Source organism: Mustela lutreola, chromosome 9 (genome assembly GCF_030435805.1).
Source record: "Mustela lutreola isolate mMusLut2 chromosome 9, mMusLut2.pri, whole genome shotgun sequence".
NCBI lineage: Eukaryota > Metazoa > Chordata > Mammalia > Carnivora > Mustelidae > Mustela > Mustela lutreola.
In genome coordinates this window covers 9,822,969-9,845,328 of record NC_081298.1, presented here as the reverse complement: position 1 = coordinate 9,845,328, position 22,360 = coordinate 9,822,969, and the positions used below count along the sequence as shown (strand labels likewise).

At 49.1% G+C, this 22,360-nt stretch overlaps 1 protein-coding gene across 7 annotated transcripts in view; it reads right to left on the bottom strand.

Moving 5' to 3' along the window:
• ATP9A (ATPase phospholipid transporting 9A (putative)) overlaps positions 1-22,360 on the bottom strand; it is a 129,117-nt gene that overhangs the window by 19,252 nt on the left and 87,505 nt on the right. For all 7 annotated transcript variants that reach the window (XM_059132735.1, XM_059132734.1, XM_059132740.1 and 4 more), the window contains 2 exons: positions 9,640-9,801; positions 503-595 (listed from right to left, as the gene is read on the bottom strand). In XM_059132735.1, coding sequence (XP_058988718.1) covers positions 503-595; positions 9,640-9,801 — 255 coding nt within the window. The remainder of the gene's footprint in view (positions 1-502; positions 596-9,639; positions 9,802-22,360) is intronic.

Here is a 22,360-nt window from a genome sequence, read left to right as displayed (position 1 = left end):
CTGAATGGAAAATGTGCCTTTTCCTACCTGGGGCAGAGAGATAAAACAAGACCAGCCTGATAAAACTGGAGGGTTTCCTCCCTCCTGGCTGTGGCCAATTCTCCAGATCACGAACCAGAAGAGGCCGCCTGAGACGTGGCCCCCAGTGCTCCCCGCCCTCCTGGGACCGGCCTCCACCCAAAAGCCAGAGAGGAGCTGACTTCCCGCACAGGGCAGCCGGGTGAGTGCGGAAGAGAGTTTTGCCCCACATGAGCCTTCAGATGAGAGCTGGCCCCAAGCAAACCCTCTGGAGACCCTGAGCAGAGGAGCCAACGAAGCTATGCCCAGATCCCAGCCCACAGAAACCATGAGAAATAGAAGCGTGTTGTTTGACGCTAAGTTCGGGGGCCACCTGTTACGTAGGCACAGGTGACAAGCGGAGCCCCATCTCGCTTTGCCATGCGAGGGGCAGCCTGCAGACATGCCTCCGCAGCCTGGTTCTCACGCCGCGCAGCCCGCTTACCTCCTCCTCCAGCCAGTCATTGTACTGCACGATGCCAGCCATGACGACATCCGCTCCCTTCATGTAAAACGTGATCTCTCCAGTGGATTCATCCTAGAGAGGGGGCCCGAGGGAATGAATACCCAAGAGAAACACCCACTTTCTGCGCCTATGCCCACTTCCCAGGACAGATGGCGTACAAAGTGTACTCAGCGGACGCCAGTGTTTTCTCACTTGGCTAAAGATAAAAAGCCAGAAAAGGGGGGGGGGGGCTCACTTTGGGGCAAAGGCCACAAGAAAACAGAAGAAAACTCAAAGCATTTGGAAACACATTAAATGATGAAAGCAAGATCAAAAGGATTTAAGGACTTTGTTTTTAGTTAGTACTATCCCAACAGGAACGGACTCCCACGCTGGAAGCGCATCTTAATTTACAGACGGGACTGCCAGGATCATCAAATTGTGGTCTACCTGGAAACGTGGGGAAGTGAGGTCGTTACCCAGAGTGGGGTTCACCTTGGCATCATTCACATATGGGCTGGTGAATTCTCTGCTGTGGAGGCTGACCTGTGCACTGCAGGACCTTTTGAGGCGTCCCCGGGCTGTCCCCACCAGATGCCAGCAGCACCCCCATGGGGACAATCCAATGTCTCCAGACATAAATAAACATCCCCTGGGGAGCAAACTGCCTTCCCTGAGAACTGCCAACCCTGGTACTTCCAGACCCTTATGTCTACCCAAGGACCTAGCTAGGGACCAGATTACCCAGGTTTTCAATCACACTGATCAGATTTTCTGGGGAGTAGGTAACACCATGGCCCCGGCGTCGAATGCTTAGACCCAACACCAGCTTTCAGCTGTGTGCACTTGGACATGCTTCTTCTTTTCTCTAAACCCAGTTTTCTCATCTGTAAAATAGGAATACTAACGACTCTTACCACACAGGCTGCTGTGGCTTAAATGATGTCACTTACACAGAGTGCACAGCCAAGGGCCGGACACAGTATCGGCTCAACGTCATCAGTCCTGCTCGGGGACTGTAACATGACACACCCCTCGAGCGCGCTGTGTGTGGAGACCAAGGCTTATTAGCCCAGTGGTTCTCAGTGGAGGGGATTTTGCATTTACCAATATCTGGTGATCTTTTTGGTTGTCACAACTCAAGGTTGCGGATGCTACCAGCATCCAGTGGGTAGAGGTCAGGGATGCTGAGAAGCATCTCACAGGGCACAGGGCAGCCCCAGCCAGGAATCATCAGACCCAAGCATCAAGAGCACCGAGGCTGAGAAATCCTGGCTTTCGAGAACGGCAGTAAAATCCCCAGTTCTTATTCCTTGACAATCCTTCCTTGGCAACCCCCATCGCAGGGAGCCTGAAAGCAGGGGAGACAGGCAAGGGAGCGGAGCACGGCCCTTCCTGCCTCCTGCCTAAATGCCACCACCCCGGGAAGCCCAGAATGCATGCCTGTGAACTCTTTACTACACATGAAATAAACACCCAAAGCCAAATTCTCAGTGTAAGTTTCCTCCTTCAAGACAGCTTTCGAATGCCCTGTGGTCACCAACAGTCTTTGAGAACTACACCCTTACTCCGGAAAGCACCTGCCTCTCCAAAGTGGAAACTCTGCATGGTGCACGTTCCACGGATCGCACCTGTGTGTGCCTGTGACTCGGGCCAAAAAGAACGGTGTGAAAGCACCCCAGGGCTCTTCTCCCTTCTCCCTTCACCCAAATGGTGCTTAACAACACAGGGATAGGAAATAGCTGCCCCCCGCCCCCGCCGCCCCCAGCTTCCTCTCCTGCCAAGGGTGCTGGGAGAGCTCGGCCAGCTCGGCCAACACAAACACGCATCCACCGTCTCCTCCCGTTATATTCATTTCCTCCCACCCGGTTCATCACAAGGTTACTTCGCTCTCATACGATGGCAAGACTACGCCGTAAATTCACAGGGAGCTGCTGGTCGCACGGCATTGTTTTGGGGCCTCATCTTTTTCCACTGTGGTCTGATTCTGGCCCCTGTTCAAAGGCCTCTTTTATGCAAACAATGACAGGGGTATGATCTACAGCAATGATCGGCCTCCATCACTGCACGTGGGATGGCGGGGCGGGCGGGAGGGTGGGCAGTGGAACATCTGTACACAACAAAAACAAAGCAGGCGACACAGCCTTCCTTCAGAGAGATGAGCACACTGGCCCCAAAGACGGAGATTCACGCCAAGACAAGACTTTGCTTTGTGAGTGCAGGAAGTACCTGCCAAGTACGGGCCATGAGCTCATATGTATTTTTGGTGGGGGGGGGGGGGGATGAACCCACCAAGAGCACGTTCCTAACGGTCCACAGGCATGAAACCGAGACGTACAGCTGAGCTGACGCTTCCTCCTGGCAGGTAACATGGGCAGGTGTCTTTAAATGACAGGAGGCTATCTGGGTGCATCAGATGGGAGCTGTGGGCCCCACACAACAACCATGCAGAGGGGACCATTCTTTGTCGGAAGGCTGTCCTGGCCTCCACCCACGAGGTGACATCAGTGGCACCACCCTGCATCGTGACAACCCAAAGAATCTCCCAACCATTTTTTTTTTGCATGTCCCCTGGAGGCAAAATGGCCCCAGGACAAGAACCCCTTCAATGGAGGAATGGGAGAGATCTCTACAGAGTACAGAACCTGCCCACACGCCCTGGAGGCTGGTTTCCACCGTTAGAACCACAGACAGAGAGGGAGACAGGTCAGCAAACAAGAAAACTTAGCAATAATATGCATTTCATTAAAGACGGATGCTTATGGACTGACTTTTAGTAGTGAGAAATGAGAAACGTTAAGTTTCCAAGGAAAGGAATATTCAATGAACCATTTTTTGTTCCACCAAGCACCACGCACACATTAAAATCATAAAAATCACCTTTCACTGATACCAGAAAATGTTCACCATATATACTCTGTTCAATGCAGGGAGAATTTAGAAAGCCTTATGTGACATTTGATCCCAATTTCATAAAAATCTGTGTGGATGTTTATACTCCTATACACATAGAAAAAAAAAACTGAGAGAAAATTCTCTGGAAAGGGAAGAGGGTCTCATCTTTCAGTGGTGAAAATAAAGATGATTAGAGCTTGAGCTCTTTCTTCACATATGTATTTGTTCTGAACGCCTTAACTAAAAGGATGGGTTGGTTTGTTTTTTGTAACCTTGGGAGGGTGCGGTACGGTTTGGAAAATCAGGATTTGTCCACCCAACAAGCACCCCCTAGTGTTCCCGCTGTAAGAACACATGGGGCCACCGCTCATAAACCAGGACGTGGATCTGGGAAGGAGAGCCCTTTGGAGCGAAAGGAAGGGTGGAGGAGGTTGCTCACTTATCCTAGAATGGCTGATACTGGGTATCTGGGGAGGAGTCAGCCCTCAAATGACTTCAGCAGAGCCCATGGTCCTAGAACTTGAAAACATAAAAGCTGGAACAAAAGTAAATCCGCGGGAGATAATGACTCTGATTCACCAGGAAACACCCACCCACCTGATTTATGGGGCTGCTTCCAGGCCACGGATGTTCTTGACATCAGATGTGTGTTCAAGATATGATTTAGAAGCCACGGGTCAGGCCAGGTATAGGCCCGTGGGGGAAGAAGCAGCAGCGTGGGACAAACAGCTCCCTCCCACCCAAAAGTTGCCAAGGAGATGCATCCTGTTGAGTCTCAAAGTACCTACTGGCATCGGGGACATAAAAACCCCTTGAAATGTGTCAATTTCCAAGCACATTCACACTGCATCACTGGGTCATCAAAATGCAGCTCATGAAGCTGCTTCTTCTACACGGAGAGGGGAGGCGGCTTCTTCAAGGGCTCCCAGTGACCCCCACCCCATGGTATCCATGCCCCGGGAGACCTGTTCCCACTGAGCGGGGGGAGAGGGCACAGACCTGGTGACCTGCTTCTAGTTAGCAATGCGGGACTGAACCAATGGACGGCCAGTTCTGAGGTCACGTAACAAAGACTGTGCCTCCCTCCTTGTTCACAGGCTCCCTCGTCCCCTCTGACGAAGCCCGCTGACCCGGGAGCTGCCCTCCAGAGAAGCCAGTGAACGAGGTGGCCTCCCGCCAAAACAGTGAAGACCTGACGCCCTCAGTGTAGCAAGCACAAGGGGCCGAGACCTGCCAACAACACTGATTTCATCTGGAAGCAGATCCTGCCCCAGCTGAACGCTGCGAGACCCCACGGGCCACAGGACCCAGCGAAGCTGCACCCAGACTCTTGGCCCAGAAACTGTGAGATACCATCTTCTGTTGTTTGAAGCCGCTAAGTGTGGGGTGATCGGCTATGCAGCAACACGTGACACACTACACCCCAATGTCACTGTGGGGGCTCTAGGAGCTGTTTGACGCCCCTCGAACCGCACCAGAACTCCCAGGTCCTCGTGGTTAAAGAACATGGACTTGGCAGCCACATGACCGGGGGCCAGTACCAGTTCCACATTCTCCAGCGAGGCGAACCTGTGGAGACAGCTTGCCCACCCCACACCTCAGTATTCTCCTCTGTCAAACACCAATCAGAATGGTGCTACCTTGTTGGCTTACGGGAAGAATTAAAGAGATTTTTTTTTTAAGAGAAAGATCACAAGTAGGCAGAGAGGCAGGCGGGGGAAGGGGAAGCAGGCCCCCCACTGAGCAGAGAGCCCTATGCGGGACTCGATCCCAGGACCCTGAGATCATGACCTGAGCCGAAGACAGCGGCTTAACCCACTGAGCCACCCAGGTACCCCGACAGAGATTACAAATAGGCAGAAAGGCAGGCAGAGAGAGGAGGAAGCGGGCTCCCCACTGAGCAGAGACCCTGACGTGGGGCTCAATCCCAGGACCCTGAGATCACGACCAGAGCCGAAGGCAGGGGCTTCAACCCACTGAGCCACCCAGGTGCCCCCTTTGATTTTTTAAGGCATAAAATGCTTCGGTAGATCGGGGCAGAGGGGAGCCTCATTTTTTTTTTTTATTCCTTTTATTTTTAAAATTTTATTTAAATTCAATGCCTTGGTTTTTTTTAAAACAAAATAAAAGATGAGTCATATCCCAAAGTTGCCCATGATCTAGGCAGAATTTTCTTCAATCAAGCCAAATGATGTGAAAAACCTTTACAAATGCCAAGGAACCATCCCAATACCAAAACAGGTCCAGATGGGACAGAGTCATCTATATTTTTAAAGGTCCCTGGGTAATTCTGATGACCAGCCAGGTTTAAGAGTTACTGAACACGGTGGTGTCTGGAACACAGGGTTCCCAGGCTTTCCGGAATGGAGAGTGAGGTTCTCTGAGTAAAATAACAAATGGTAAAACAAGACGGTGACAACAACATTTTAAAAGTCTGATGCCATCAAACAGTGGGGAGGATGTGGAGGAACAGTGAGACCAAGATTAGTACAAGCACTTCGGGGAAGAAGGTTGATGATCTCTGGCAGAGGTAAAGATGTATATACTGCCGGGCGCCTGGGAGGCTCAGCTGGTTAAGCGACTGCCTTCGGCTCAGGCCATGATCCCAGAGTCCCGGGATCAAGTCCCACATTGGGCTCCCAGTTCCAAGGGGAGCCTGCTTCTCCCTCTGACCTTTTCCCCTCTCAGGCTCGCTCTCTCTCTTTCTCAAATGAATAAATAAAATGTTTTAAAAAAAAAAAGATGTATATATTGCCAACCCACCAACGTGACCTCTGGACACACTCCCCAGAGAAACATCAGCACCATGTGCAATGGAGATCAGGATGGACAAGGACACACGTGGCTGTGCGGTTTCCAATGGCAAAATAAGTGGCAACTATCTAGAGGCGTATCAGCAAGAAACCCCAGCAAGCCGAAGGAAGAGAGGTGTAGGTATACAGTGTAACACTCAAAGGTGTAGGTATACAGTGTAACACTCCATCGTGGCTACAATTAATCACGGAGGGAAAAGAACATACAGCTCTTTTAAATGTTAAGAACAGGGGTGCCTGGGTGGCTCAGTGGGTTAAAGCCTTTGCCTTCAGCTCAGGTCATGATCCCAGAGTCCTGGGATCAAGCCCTGCATCAGGCTCTCTGCTCAGTGGGGAACCTGCTTTCTCCTCTCTCTCTGCCTGCCTCTCTGCCTACTTGTGATCTCTGTCTGTCAAATAAATAAATAAAACCTTAAAAAAATAAATAAATGTTAAGAACACGAAGGGAGATGATGATGCAATGCCACTTATATGAAGAATAAAAATACGCAAAACCATAACACGCATTATTTATATCCAACCATGTCTGATAACAGTATTTTAAAATTCCTTAAAAATTACGAACCTCCGCAGGAATGGAAGGGAAGCACATCCAGGAAGGGCAGATGGGCCTTCCACTGAATACACAATGTTTTATTTCTTTAAAAAAAAAAATTTAGGGGCACCTGTGTGGCTCAGTGGGTTAAAACCTCTGCCTTTGGCTCAGGTCATGATCCCAGGGTCCTGGGATCGAGCCCCACATCAGGCTCTCTGCTCAGCAGGGAGCCTGCTTCCTCCTTTCTCTCTGCCTGCCTCTGTCTACCTGTGATCTCTGTCAAATAAATAAATAAAAATCTTAAAAAAAAAAATTTAAACTACAATACCTATAAAAACAGGGATGAATCTTAAAATATAAATTTGAACAAATGAACTCAAACACGAAAATGTACGGCCTGATTTCTTTTAGGTAAGGAGAAAATCTCAAAAAGAGATTGATCAGTGGTAGAAATTGGAAGAGTGGTTCTTTCCCTGTGGGGAGAGGTTGTAGGTGACCAGGAAGGAGCACGAGGGGGTTGCTGGGGTAGCGAAGGCTGGGATTCTGACCCTTGCTCTGGATGCTGTCGCATGGGTGCCCTAACCGTGTAAAACACTTGAGCTGCACACTTACGATGTCTGCACTGTTCTCTGGAGCTGCTGTTATTTCAATAAAAATTTCAAAATATTAAAAAAAAACAAAATTCAAAATAAATGGGACAAAATGATGATGCTGAAGGATCACTAAATTTTTTCCCAATAACTTTTGTGATTGAACAAATGAAAACATTTAAAATACTGAATTACAACAAGGGGGCCAAAACTACTCAATAAAGAAAGAAGAGTCTCTCCAACAAATGGTGCTGGGACAGCTGCGTACACACCAGCAAAAGAATGAGGTTGAACCCCCACTTCACGCAGCATATACAAAATTCATCAAAATACCCCAAATGGATCAATGACTTAAAGAGCTAAAACCACAAAACTCCTAAAAGAAAATATAGGGGTATGGGGTGCCTGGGTGGCTCAGTGGGTTCATAAGCCTCTGCCTCTGGCTTAGATCATGATCTCAGGGTCCTGGAATCAAGCCCCGCATCAGCCCTGTATTGGGCTCTCTGCTCAGCAGGGGGCCTGCTTCCCACCCCCCGCTCTCTGCCTACTTGTGATCTTTCTCTCTGCCAAATAAATAAATAAAATCTTTTTTTTTTAAAGGAAAGAAAATAAAGGGGTAAATTTTCTTTCTAAATAAAGGGGTAAATTTCTCCATCAAATAAACAAAATCTTTAAAAAATAAGAAAATATAGGGGTAAATTTTCATGACCTTGGATTTAACAATAAATTCTTAGATATGACACTTAAGGGCAACGAAAGAAAAAACAGATAAACTGGGCTTTGTCAAAATTAGTGACTTCTGTGAATCAAAGGAATTTTATCAAGAAAAGGAAAAGACAACCTACAGAGTAAAAGAAAATAGTTACCCAGCATCTCCCAGATGATATCCAGACTATGTAAGGAACTCTTACAACTGAACAACAGAAAGACAACCAAATTAAAAGGTGTGCAAAGGCCTTAGATACACATTTCTCCATGGAAGATATAAAACTGGCCAATAAGCACACAAAAAGATACACAACATCATCAGTCATTAAGTCAATACAAATCATAACCACAATGAAATATCACTTCCCAACCACAACAATGGCTATAATTTTTTAAAAAATGGAAAATAAAGTGTTGGTGAGGATGTGGGGAAATTGGAACCTTCCCACGTAAGCTGGTGGGAATGTAAAACGGTGCCATGTTACAGAAAACCATTTGGCAGTTTCTAAAGATGAAATTATTCAGCAAGTGGGTGATGGACTCAGCATGACCCAGCAATTCCACTCCAAGGTCTCTACCCAAAAGGACTGAGAACAGGTATCCAAATCCTTGCACGTGAGAGCTCACAGCGGCATGACCCACAACAGCCAAAAGTGGAATAACCCAATGTCTATCAACAACCAACGGACAAGGGATGACTCAGTCACACAAAGGAACGGAGCTCTGGTTCGTGCTTCCACATGGATGGATCCAGCACAACATCAGGCTGAATGAAAGAAGTCAGACACCAAAGGTCACGTATCATAGGATTCCAGTTACAGGAAGTATCCAGAATCTGTTAACTTCTTGAGACAAAAAGCAGACGGGTGATTTCAGGGACTAGAATGAAGGACCAATGGGGAGTCACTACATTTAAAGGGCATGAGGGCTCCTTTTGGGGTGATTAAAAATGTTTGGAAACTTGACAGAAAGGGTAGCTGCAGGGCGCCTGGGTGACTCAGTTAGTTAAGGGTCTGACTCTTGATTTCAGCTCAGGTCATGATCGGGGTGTCGTGAGATGGAGCCCCGCACTGGACTGGGTGAGGAGCCTGTTTAAGATTCTCTCTCTCCCTCCACTCCAATACCTCCCAGCCCCAGGGCACGTGAACGCTCTAAAAAGAAAAGAAAAGAAAAGAAAAGAAAAAAAAACAAGTGGTGGGTGTACAATACTTAATCTACTAAATGCCACTGAATTATACACTTTAAAATGGTTCATGTCCGTGAATTTCACCTCAGCAGACAGGTGTTTAAACAAAAGCGTACACAGCAAGGAATGCATTGTATCAAGAATGCCCAGTCCCCATATATGAGACCTTTCCTTCTAGAACTAGGTTAACCAGAAGCTGATCCACTATCTGAGGTCTTGTCCACTTCAACGTACCAAGAACATTCTTTCTGTTCAGGCAATTCTACTCTCTCGTTAGTCGAGACAACAGACATCATCGCCAGAAAGACGGTTAGAAAAGGTTAAGAAAGAACGCTTAGCTACGGGACCCAAACAGGAGGCTTGAGTTTAGGAATCACCTCGAGCCCCGAGTCCCGATGGGGGTAACTCACCCTCACGATGACGCCCATCCGCTTGCTTTCGTAGGTGAAAGGGAAGATCTGTAAAATGGTGAAGTTCAGGATCTGGTCGCCAGGGGTCCTCAGCTGCATGGATGACTGGTCTCGGCCCACCAGGGTTAAGCCCACACTTTCAGTCCACTGGACCAGGGCCACCTAAACAGGACACAGGGTCGAAGGTCAGATACACCGCCAAGGGTCCCGGTTCAGAGGTCAAGCAAACGAACACCAAGGTGGGAGAGGTGCCGTGACCGGCAAAGCACCAGCTGTCACTGTGTCCCCGGGGAAGGCTGGGTCTCCCGGTGGGGACAGCATAGGTCACTCTGGGCCAGCAGGCACTGCCACTCACCCAACCGCCCTCCACGCGGTAAGGCTCACCTTCTCTCCCAGGCCCCAGAGAGGGTTACATGCTCCCAGGAGAGCACACAGAGTCAAGAGTGCCCCCTTCTGGAGGATTCGCACTGAGCCCACAGCAATAGCTGGGAAAGAGGGAGCAGTGCAGGTGGGGGGAGGGGGACCCCCACATTCACACTCTGCTCTAAGCTTCTCCAACACCAACTAGGCAGGTGTCCACAGCGGGTCTCCACCAGGCAGCTCTGCCCCCTAGGGGACCCAGAGCAACGTGTGGGGACAGTTCTGGTCGTCACAACTGGAGAAAGGGGTGTGTGTGCCCCTCACATGTCCTGGCTCCTGCCCCGCAAGGTGCTGCTAAACACCTCACCACACAGCCCCCAGGCCCCCAGCCCAGAAGGCGGTACTGCCAATGGGGAGATCACTGGTCTACACAGGTGAGGAAGGTCACTAATTCAGCTGCACAAGGTGATGCTGACGGGCGGCGGCGTGGCCAGGCCAGGTAGGTCCTGGTTTACCTGGCGCCCAAGCCCGCCTACCACACACGGCACTTCCCGGAGGCAAGGCTTCTATTGCCACCTGGAAGCTTCTAGTAACCTCAGTGAGGCTTGCTTCACTTTGGTCAAAGGCAGGGTGCCAGACTGGTCGTGCAAGGGAGTGAAGAGAACTGCGGGGGTGGGGGTGGGAGTAACAGGACCCGCGTCACATCCATAGGGGCAGTGACTCCCGTCACACTGAAGAAGGGCACTGCCCCAAGGGAACACAGCCCAGGAAGAGCCAGAGATCGGGACCTGTATCTGAGATTTCCCTTTAGATGCAATTAATGCGCCTATTTTAAAAGCTGGGGAAGAAAACAAAACCCCGTCCACAGATGAATCCGGCTGAGTGTCCAGGAAGAGAAGGAGGTAAGAGCGGAAAAGGAACGCAGTGGTGGGGACAGGGAGGGGAGACGGGGAGGGACGGGACAGCGGCGCCTGCATCCCGCTGGCCCTTCCTGCCATTGCCGGGGAAGGAGACACAAGTAAGCGGGACAAGCCCACGGTGCACCCAAGGGGCAGGGTCCACACCCAGGGTCAGCCGGCCCCTCACCAGCCCGCTGAGCTGAGAAGGACCGACTCCACCTGACGGGCGCAGAAACAGACTCAGAGGCCAGCGTGGCGGGCTGCTCCCGGCCAGCAACGGTGACCAGCTGCTGCTCTCACGGGATCGCCTCCTGGGTCTCAGTGATCCAAGTAAAAAGCCCCAGGGAAACACATCCCAGCTCCCAGCTCCCCCCATGCCTGCTGGCAGAGCACAGGGGCTCGCGCATCAGCATACCCTCGGGGGTGCCTGGCCATAGTCAGGAGGCCAACCCCCATGTCCCCCGTTCTGCCCCTGAGTGGCAAGTTCACAGGGTGTGCGGCAGGCTTGAGTAATGGCCCCAAAGAGGCCCACATCCCAATCCCTAGCCGTGGGAGTCTTGTTACCTTACAGGGCAAAACAGGCTTGGTGGGGAAGACAAAGACAAGGGATGGGGCCCCAGGAGACCATTCTGGATTGTCATAACCACAGGAGTCCTCAAGCGGCAGAACGCTCCCAGCTGCGGCCAGCGAGAAAACTGCGGGCAGAGGGAGGCTCAGGGCGATGAGGGGGTGTTGGTTTTGAGACGGGGGAAGGAACATAAACCAAGCAATGCAGACGGCATCTAGGAGCTGGGAGAGGCAAGGGCACAGAGTCACCCTGGGGCGTCCGGGAGCAACACAGGATGCTCTGCCGGCACCCTGATCACAGGTGTGTGAGCCCCGGCCCCGACCTCTCACCTACACCACCGGAACCCATCGACTGCTTCAAAACATCAGATTCGCAGCAGCTGGCGACGGCAGTGACCGGAAACACATCCAAGAGTCCAGCAATTTTAATGCTAAATGAGCTGCCATGTTATTTTGAGCCAAGTCCAAGAGCATGGGGGGCAGAGGTCTAAAAAAGAAAAAGAACCCCTTTCCCCTTTCTTTCTGGAAGATTTAGTCTTTAGGGAAGGAGAGAGGCAGGTTTTAGGAGAGAGCAGACCTGGGGAGTGACAGAGGGCGACAGAGAAAGGAACACCATGGGAAGTGTCAGTTCTCAGATGTATTATCTTTAAGCGCAGAAGTAGGGACACAGGTGCCCCATATGGTCCTCTGTAACCGTGAGCAGGGTCCCTGTGGGGGCCAGACGCCGTAAGAGTCACTGTCCTAGGGAACCCACAGATGTCTGCACTTCCACTTTATCGGGGTGCTGAGCACCCCACTTCCTCCTCCAAGAGACTCTGCACAAGTGGACACCTGCGGCTTCACGGTTCTTTTAGTTTCCGGGACCCCGAGGCTCTCGTGGGCTGCTACTGCCTGAAGCAGTGGGGAGATCCAACCCGGGATCCGGCCCAGCTCTGCCACCCACCCTCACTCCCTCCTCTCTGCCAAGTGCGGGGCTCCGAGGGGCTTCTTTTCCGTTTCTGTTCCAACACGACACATTCTGCGCACCCATCTTCAGTGGGCTACGCTCAGACACCTAACGAGGTTTCTGCTGTGGACACGGACGGCATTTACGCTAGCAAGAGGTTTATGCTCTAGAATGGGAAACTCCACCCTGTTTGAATAATGTCGTAAGAAGGCATCCAGGATTCCCCTGAATGGAAGGTGCTGTCACACTGACCTCCACCTCCACGGAACAGGCTAATCAAGTAATGACTGTTTTCGGTCTTTTTCACTATGAGCCTCCATCAGCCTTTGGAAACCCATTCATTAACTTGTTTAAGTCAATGACTCTGACTTTCAGTAGGGTCTGTCTTATCTGCTAACAATCCTCCCTTAAAGTCTAAAATGAAGGGACATGGGTATACACAAAATAATCCCATCTGTACGGAAAATGTGTATCCGGGGCAAGAGTTCTGTTTTCTACTTTTTAATCCCTCTGTTACCACTGCAGCATTTTTGTCAAGTCCATGCACTTCTTTTATTTTTAACTTTAATTAAGGAAACACATATCCCAACACAAGATATCACAAACACGTAAGGACACACGAGCTGAAAAAGTTTACACTTGTACAGACCAATTTTGTAACAAAGAAAAACTTCGCGGGAGGCCTTCAACCACAACTGTTAGTGAAAGAGGTTTTTCCAGTCTTGTTTTCAAGCTGCTGTGACTTCATCCCTTAAAAACCTGTTTCATTGTTCTGAAAAGATGTGAAAAGTTGGTGTTGCTGGGTTTCAAGGAAATACAGTAACTCCCCCAGAGCCTGCTCCACAATCGAGAAAGAATGTGGAACTCCAGACCCTTCTGGGGCTTCTTAGATGGTAAGGCAGTTCTGGCCTTGGCCAGCCCAGCGCCCATGCCAGGGACCTAATGGACCCTACTGGAGGAACAGTTGGGTCTATAAATCTGAAATGACAAGCAATAACAAATGCTGACAGGTGAATTCACCTGTAGGCAAACACCTTCTAACTGCACTTTGTTTGGCAGAGAACCTCTCAAAGGAGTGAAGGAACCAGCCACCATGATTGCTGGCCCCCACCCTGGGTCCAACTTCATCAAAACTCCCCTGGGTCTCCCTGGGGACTGACATCCCCAGGCCATGAGCCCCATGGTGGGGGTGGAGTGGAGGGGGTCTCTGATTCTCACCTCCCACTCTCTGGCCCACGTTAACCTAAGTCAGAGTTAATTTGAAGCTTGAAATCCCTGAGGTCCTACTGAGAAGAAACCGGTTGGGAACTGGGGTGCTTCCCGACCCTTCTTGATTGCAGCGGGGACAAACATTTCAGGGGCAGGAGAGACAACTGCATTTCTTTCCAAAACAAGATGTATAAAAGGAGGCTACTTCTTTCTCATCCTGGAGGGTCCGAGCTCCCATAAAATGCTTATTATTTACAGATACAGAGGAAGACAGTGACATAACAGTAGAGAGCTCTGAAAGACATCAGAGTATCAACGTTAGTACCACCAGAAGCAAGACAAAGCAATGGCTAGCACCCTGACTGTTACAGGCAATGGCTAGCATCCTGGACCCTGGACAGGACACACAGAGAAGGGATGCAAATCATCTCCAAGGTATTCTTGCTGAGAGGCATAAATTCCATCCAATGGAGAGAAAACCTCAGATGAACCAAACTGACAGATGTTCCATCCCAAAAAACTGGCCAGCTCTTTTCTCAAGGCCCAAGGTCATGAGAGACCCATGAGTTGTCCCCAGTTAGAGGAGAATAGGATACAGGACAGTTACGTGCAATCTGGGATCCTGGATTGGACTCTAGACCAGAGCAATATGATCTAAGGGAATTAGGAATATACTCTCGAGATTCATGATCATGTGAATGGTAACTTCCTGGTTTAGATGGTTGTGCCGTCGTCATTGGAGATGTCACCATGAGCAGGAGCTGGGTGAAGGATGTGGAAGTCCTTGCACTGTCATTGCTAAGTACTTTGCAACTTTGTTGACTTGAAAGTTATTTCAAAATAAAAAGTTAAAATACAAAAAAAAAAATAATAATAATAATCATCCCATATCACCCAAGCAGAAAGGATTTCGGGGGTTTTGAGTCTCCCTGTTCTTGACAGCCAGAAGTGGGGTCTCTGGGGCTTCAGATCAGAATATCCAGAGGTCAGAGAAGCAGCAGAAAAAGAAACCCTGTTAAGGTTGAATGAATGAATGAACAAATAAATTAACTCAATCAAATGAAAACCGAGAAGGGACGGAGGGTGCGGAGCTAGGTCCTGAGTCGCCTGTGTGTTCTGGTTTGGGTCAGGAAATCAAAAGGACAGGTTGCTGCGCCCCCTCCCGAAAATGCCCATCTGAAGAATTCATGCCAGAATGATCCATGAAAGGCCTTTTTCATCATTGTGGGTCAGCAATAAACCACCTGTGACAAGTTTTAATAATTTTCCCTTTGTACCTGGGAATATGTGCTTGGGAAAGATGCCAGGTCAGGCTAACGAACCTTGAATTCTTGTCAGGGACAGGATACGCAGTAATCCTAAGAGCACGCAGGAATCTGGTATCTTTGGGGGCATTCAAGAAGATCAGCACTCGAACTCACAAAGACAGGCCAGTCCGCCCTAACCCAGCCTTTCAAGACTATGCCTACGACCAGAGACCTAAGGTAATCTTTACCTAACGAGGAAACTGAGTCAACAAGGCACTGCTGGGGGCTGGAGAGGCAGCAGGCAGGAGGAGGGTGGGCTCCACAGGGGCAGGGGTAAACTGAGGCAGCAGCCAGCCAGCCCCACTAACCACTGCCTAGTAGAAACTAGGCCCACCATTTCCAGATCTGATCTTTCTCAAGAAAAGCTGATTCTTGGGTAACATTAAGTGACTTTTAAAATATTGCAGCAGATATTAAAAAAACAAAAAATGAAACAAAATAAACAAACAAAAAAACCACAGTCTGGAGCAAACAAAATACCACGGGTCTTGCTTAAGAACCTGCCAGCAAGATCGTAGGGCAAAAGGCCACTCCCTGACCCATGTTTCTGTGACCCAGTACTTGGATCAGCTGAATCACTGAATCAGATGAAAATTCGTACCTGAAAAGAATGGCGTCATCTCCATTAAAAATTAGCCCTTTAGAAGCTTCTATTCCCTTAAGCCCATTCTTGGCCAGCCCAAATAAGAAACAGGACAGAACTTTCTCGCACCTCCCGCCCATGGCGGAACTAACACCAAGGGCAGCTCATTAGACAGTTTCCTCCCCTGTCCCTCAAACGCTCAGAGAGCCCCCTCTCTTCTGAGCAGCCAAAACTCTGTTCAAGAGTCTTACCCCCCAGGGTTAATAAATAACATTGATGGAGGAGGGTTTTCTCCTGACTCTGTTCTCTGAGCTCACCCTCGGGCGGGCGGAGGACCTGGCCCACCGTGCAAGGGCAGAGCCCCACTCACCTCTCAAATCCTTCTCCCTCCTGCCCGCCCCTCTGACTCCTGTCCCCCTGCCTGCAGCGCAGGTACGAGGAGGCATTTGGGGGGGGGGGGCACACACCCCTGACGGATGAACGTGGCCCTGCAGGGGCTGCCCCACAAGGGCTGAACCTGCGGGACCGGGCCCACCACCCCCATGCTCCCATGTCCCCCACGCCCCACGTCCCACTGCAAAGCCACAGGCTTGCCTTTCCCCAGTGGTTCTCAGCGTCACTCTGCCACAGGGTTGGGAAAACGCAGAATAAGATAACTGGGACCTTTTACATACACACTCGGGGACGTGCAGAGAGACTGAATCCATCGGGCTACCTGTCGGGACCTTAAAACTCAGGACAGCCAGAAACGGGGGACAGAGTAAACCATCTGGGGCATACATGAGCAGCAGAAAAGAGTGTAGCCACTAAACATCCTACCACAGACGCTCCAGGGCAGGGAGGAGACGATATATCACCAAGGGGACAAATCAAGATGGAAAGCGGAACGACACAAACATTTAAATTCTATGCACAGAAGAGAGATGGGAAGGGAAAATACCAAATGTTTTTTCCTCTAATAGTTCATTTTTTCTATTTCTTTTCTTTTTTTTTTTTTTTTAAAGATTTATTTGAGAGAGAGCATGCAAGCGTGGTGGGGAAGGGCAGAGGGAGAGGGCGAGAACCCGAAGCAGACTCCAGACCGCGTGCAGAGCCCAACTCGGGGCTTGATCTCAGAACCTTGATCTCAGAACCTGAGCTTAAACCAAGAGTTGGATGTTTAACGGATGGGGCCACCCAGGCACCCCTGCTTCCTTTTTCTATAAGGAGCTTGTTACTCTTATAATTAGGGGGGACAACTAAAAATAAAATCTGCTTCTAGGTGAACTTTACCTTCACTATACTTTTCTATCTCCCAGCACAATGACCTGGACACAGGAATGCCCTCCTGCCACTAAGTCATTGGGGAAAGACCTGTGCACACAGCTCTTTGCTTCTCTCTCGTACATCTGTAAGGGGGCTGTTTCAAGGTTACTAGATACCAGGGGAGAAACGCAACCTTGTCGGTTTTCCTTTCCAAGGATGGGATCCTGGAGAAATGAGTGGTGAAGACAAGACAGTGGGAAGGTTTCTGGGGTCTGCTAGAAGGTTTCTTAGCACCAAGCATGGAAGCTGCCCAAAATGAGAAAGGGAAGGGACCAAAAAACATACTTCACTGAGCCTGGGAGGCAAAGAGACCCTGAACGCCAGCTCAGAAAAGGCAAGAATAACCAGACACTGGGAAGGTCACCCAGCATTAGCCCTGAGCTCCCAACACAGGTGCACAGCACTCAGTAGTCCCTCGTGAGTGACAAAGCACATTCAAGCCCTCATCCCATGGGTGGAGAAGCAATACCGTGGCATCACACGGCCAGCCCCAGGATGTGGACTGCCTCGTTTTAATCCTGCCAGCCACATGGCCTTGGGGACACCCCGGAGCCAACCTACACCTCAGTGACAAAACAGACATGATCGTAGTACCCGGGCTGCAAGGGTTGCCCAGGGCACATTGCCTGGCTCGGAGAGCAAGTATTCAGCAAGTGGCCACTTCCTACAGCCGTCCGCTCACTGACGATTTGCCTAAAACCACTCCACTAAGGAACCGTCTGGCACTGTTGGTGGAAATTAAGACTGGTGCAGCCCCTGCAGAAAGCAGTGCGATGGTTCCTCAAAAAGTTAAAAATGGGAGTGCCTGGCTGGCTCAGTCCATAAAGCATGCAACTCTAGATCTTGGATCTCAGACTCTGAGTCCTGCGCTGGGCACAGAGATTGCTTTAAAAAAAAAAATAAAAATGGGGTGCCTGGGTGGCTCGGTTAGTTGAGTGTCTGCCTTCAGCTCAGGTCATGATCCTGGGGTCCTGAGACTGACGCCCAAGTCCAGCTCTTTGCTCGGCAGGGAGCCTGCTTCTCCCTCGCTCTCTGCTGCTACCACTCCCTCTGCTGCTCCCCTGCTTGTGCTCACTTGCTCTCTCTCTCTCTGTCCTGTCAAATAAATAAATAAAATCTTTAAAAAGTAAACAAATAGGGGCGTCTGGGTGGCTCAGTGGGTTAAAGCCTCTGCCTTCGGCTCAGGTCATGATCCCAGGGTCCTGGGATTGAGCCCCGCATCGGGCTCTCTGCTCAGCAGGGAGCCTGCTTCCTCCTCTCTCTCTGCCTGCCTCTCTGCCTGCTTGTGATCTCTGTCTGTCAAATAAATAAATAAAATCTTTTTTAAAAATAAAATAAATAAATAAAATAAAAAATAAACAAAAATAGTAACAAGAGAGTATTATGTTAAGCGAAATAAGTCAGAGGAAGACAAATGTCCTATGATTTCATTCATATGTGGAATTTAAGAAGTAAAACAGAGGAGCACAGGGGAAAGGAAGGAAAAATAAAATAAGATGACAACAGGGAGACAGACCATAAGAGACTCTTAACTCCAGGAAACAAACTGAGGGTGGCTGGAGGGGAGGTGGGCAGGGGGACGGGGTCCCTGGGGGATGGGCATGAAGGAGGCACGGGACGGAATGAGGGCTGGGTGTCATATGCGATTGATAAATCACTAAATTCTCCCTCTGAAACTAATAATATACTATACATTAATTATATTGAATTTAAATAATAAATGTTCTAAATACATAAAATAAAAAGTTAAAACAGAACTACCCTATGAACCAGTAACCACACCCCTGGGTATTTACCCAAAAAATAAAACAACGGAGGGATACATGCAGCCCTGTGTATTTACTATAGCCGAATTATGGAAGCAGCCCCAGCGTCCGTCGATAAAGGAATGGATAAAGAAGAGGCGATAAACAGATCTCCATACGCAACGGAGATCACCCAGCCATGAGGAAGGGCGCCATCTTGCCACGCACAGTGACATGAACGGAACGAGAGGGCTTAACGCTACGTGAAGAAGTCAGTCAGAGAAAGACAAATACCATACGATGTCACTGGTGTGTGGAATTTAAAAAACAAACAAACAAGCAAATGAGCAAGGGGGAAAAAAAGAGAGACAAGCCAAGAAAGAGACTCTTAACTGTAGAGCACACACTGATGGTCACCGGAGGGGAGGCGGGGGGCGGCGGGAGGGGGAGACCGGTGAGAGAGACGAAGGGGGCCCTGGTCAGGAGCGCCGGGTGAGGGACGGAATCACCGGGCTGTTCGCCTGAAACGAATATTACATTGTGTGTTAACTGGACTAAAACGAAAGGACATAAAATAAACAGTTTTTAAAGATTTTTTATTTTATTTATTTGACAGAGATCACAAGTAGGCAGAAAGGCAGGCAGAGAGAGAGGGGGAAGCAGGCTGTCCACCAAGCAGAGAGCCTGATGCAGAACTCGATCCCAGGACCCTGAGATCACGACCTGAGCCGAAGGCAGAGGCTTAACCCACTGAGCCACCCAGGCGCCCCCAAAATAAATATTTTTTAAATTAAAAAAATTAAGCAGTAAAATAAAAAGTCAGCATGTGGCAGTTAAACACAGCTGACCACTGCCCTGGGGGAGACGAGAAGCCAGTGTGATGCCCTCACCTGCTATGAAAGTGGACAGGAGGGTCCTGAAATGCCAGAGACACTATGAGAACACACAGTACCCCAATATTTTAGTAAAACTCAGGCCTCTGCGCATGTCACCACTGGTGACACTCCAGGCACTGACATGCTGAAAGCAAAGGTGCACAGCCGATTCTATAATTTACAACTGCACTTCTACGATTTTTAAAATATGTTAATATATGTAAATATGTTAACGTATATGTAAATATACATAATATGTTAACATATATGTAAATATGTTAATAATGAAGGGGCGAGAAAAATTCTAATCCATGCAAAGAATTATTTCTGCAAGGATACTCCGATACCCATCACAAGGGGTGTCTCAGAGGGAGGGAGGAGGTCCCTTGCAGAGCGGGCAAGAGTGAAGGGCTCGGGGCGCCTGGGTGGCTCAGTGGGTTAAGCCTCTGCCTTCGGCCCAGGTTATGATCCCAGGGTCCTGGGATCGAGCCCCACATCGGGCTCTCTCCTTGGCGGGGAGCCTGCTTCTCCCTCTCTCTCTCTCTGCCTGCCTCTCTGCCTACTTGTGACCTCTCTGTCTCTCTCTGTCAAATAAACAAATAAAATCTTTTAAAAAAAAAAAAGAGTGAAGGGCTCTGGGTAAGGAGACACATATTTCACCCTACGCTGCCAGCATGGGACAACCTCGAAGAACATCCTAGACATGACCTAGAAGTTGTCATTAACTGCTCTGAAATTAGTGATCCATTCAAGGCACGGCTAAGGCATCAAGAAACTTTCCATCATATACACATCACAAGTCCACACGTGGCAGGTGCTCAGAGGGCACACATGTGCACACACACATACACACATGTCTACATACAGAGAAACACACACACACACACACACTCATGCACACAGAAATCCTACAGGAATAGGACATCGGAGACTTGCTAAAGGGTGTTACTGAACTCACTCCACGCTCCTTCCTTCCCTGTGCTACAGCACGATGCTGTACACGGAAACATGCAATGACGTTTCTCCATATAGGAGCAGACACCTGGGGTAAATCTATAGCAGAGTATAAACTGTAATAGTGGGGGATAAAATTAATGCTCATCCACTTTTTTCTTGTATCTATAATTTTACTTTTCCTGTAATGAGCACATTAGTACTTGGGATTTTAGATGCCTAAAAAAGTTTTCAATACGAAAAAATTCCTGGAAAAAACAAAAAAATGAGTTCTAGGGTTGATTCAACCTGGTCTTAGGCGAGCGCCTCCTTGACCATTCACACCAAGAAACAAATACATTAAACATGCATCACAACCACTTCGGCGAGGCCTCCTCCCTCGCCCATTGGCCAGTGCCCCACTTCCAATGCTGCCGAACATCCAGAAGAGATGGTTTGCCCTCGGGGCTGGGCACTCTGGAGCACCTCCCTCTGGCCAGATTACAATGATTTCACTTCCCCCGGGTGTCACCCAAGGTGGCAAGCAGGACCCGATGCCTCTCAGGCTGCAATCAATGGCTGAATAAAGCCACTTCAAGGCTTTTTCCCAAGCAGAATGTGCACAGGAAACAAATTTAGGAAATCCTGCTTTCTGTTACAGGAAATGAATCCTCCCCTGACTGGCAGAAATTATTCCGGCAGCTCCAAAGTAAAAGGAAAGCCAGTTTCTATGCATTTTCCGGACACTGACCTTGCCTAGACCGGCAAGGTTTTATTGCTACAGAATATCAAAGGTAGGATTCTAGACCCAGCCAAGTCTAGGTGGAAACCCACAGGGACTTAGAAACAGTACAGCTTTCTGAAAGATTTTGCTGGAACTCGATGTAGCCTCCTTTCTGTCACGTAGTGTTTCCATATACACAGACTGTATTTGCAGTATACATCTTTAGAAATAATTTAGAAGGCAGGTCGCTAAAGTATCAACAGTGGTCATACCTTTAGTTAGCTGGATTACGGTTTGCTTCTTCCTTCTTTTACTTATCTGTGTTTTCACATATTCTGCCATAAACATGAAATAACTATGCAATAATAAATCAATTTGTTGGGTGGGGGGGGATACTAGTAAGGTAACACTGACCTGTGTGACGACATCAAAGACCAAAAGAAAATACCTTTTTTTTTTTTTTCCCCCCAAACACTATTCAAATCTTAGAAAAACATGACAGGGCTGAATCTGAGTGCAATTAATGAACAGGGGCTGAGAAGCACAAAGCATTCCGTGAAACGTTTACCCTCGTGGAAAAACTCTGCCCAGCGCTAACACAAATATATCAAAGTTCAGTGGGAACCAGGAGTGGGGGACAGGCAATAGAGAACCCCCATATGTGTGTCAATCAATGGCCTGTGTTAGGAGCTCACAGGTAGCAGTGCTGATCAGATCGCCAATGTCTGAAACATGTTCAAATTCAAGTCCCTTCAAACACCCCTCCGCTTCTGGTTCCCAGCGCATAACTACCAAGAATCTGGCCCTTTCACACATCTCCCGGTTAGGGATACTGTCTCCCATTTCCAAATGGAAAAGTGAGCATTGGGGCGCCTGGGTGGCTCAGTGGGTTAAAGCCGCTGCCTTCGGCTCAGGTCATGATCCCAGGGTCTTGGGATCGAGCCCCACATCGGGCTCTCTGCTCAGCAGGGAGCCGCCTGGAATTTGGCTAAGGGTTTCAACATTTTTCACCCCTAAAAATCCCAGTTGAAATGCTGGTGGTCATGGACCGACTAGGCTCAGAGCTGAGCTATTCCACAATCACCAAGCGGACTACAAGGAGTTGCCTCCTCAGAGCCACGTTCCAGGGCCCCCAAGAAGGATAAAGAAGGTACCAGTCAGGGAAAGCCACGTCCAAATGTCCTTCCCTTTCTGAACTTTGGAAAGGATTATCATTACAGTACTCCCCAAACCACCATGCAGCTCTGGCTCCTTAATATTCTCTGATT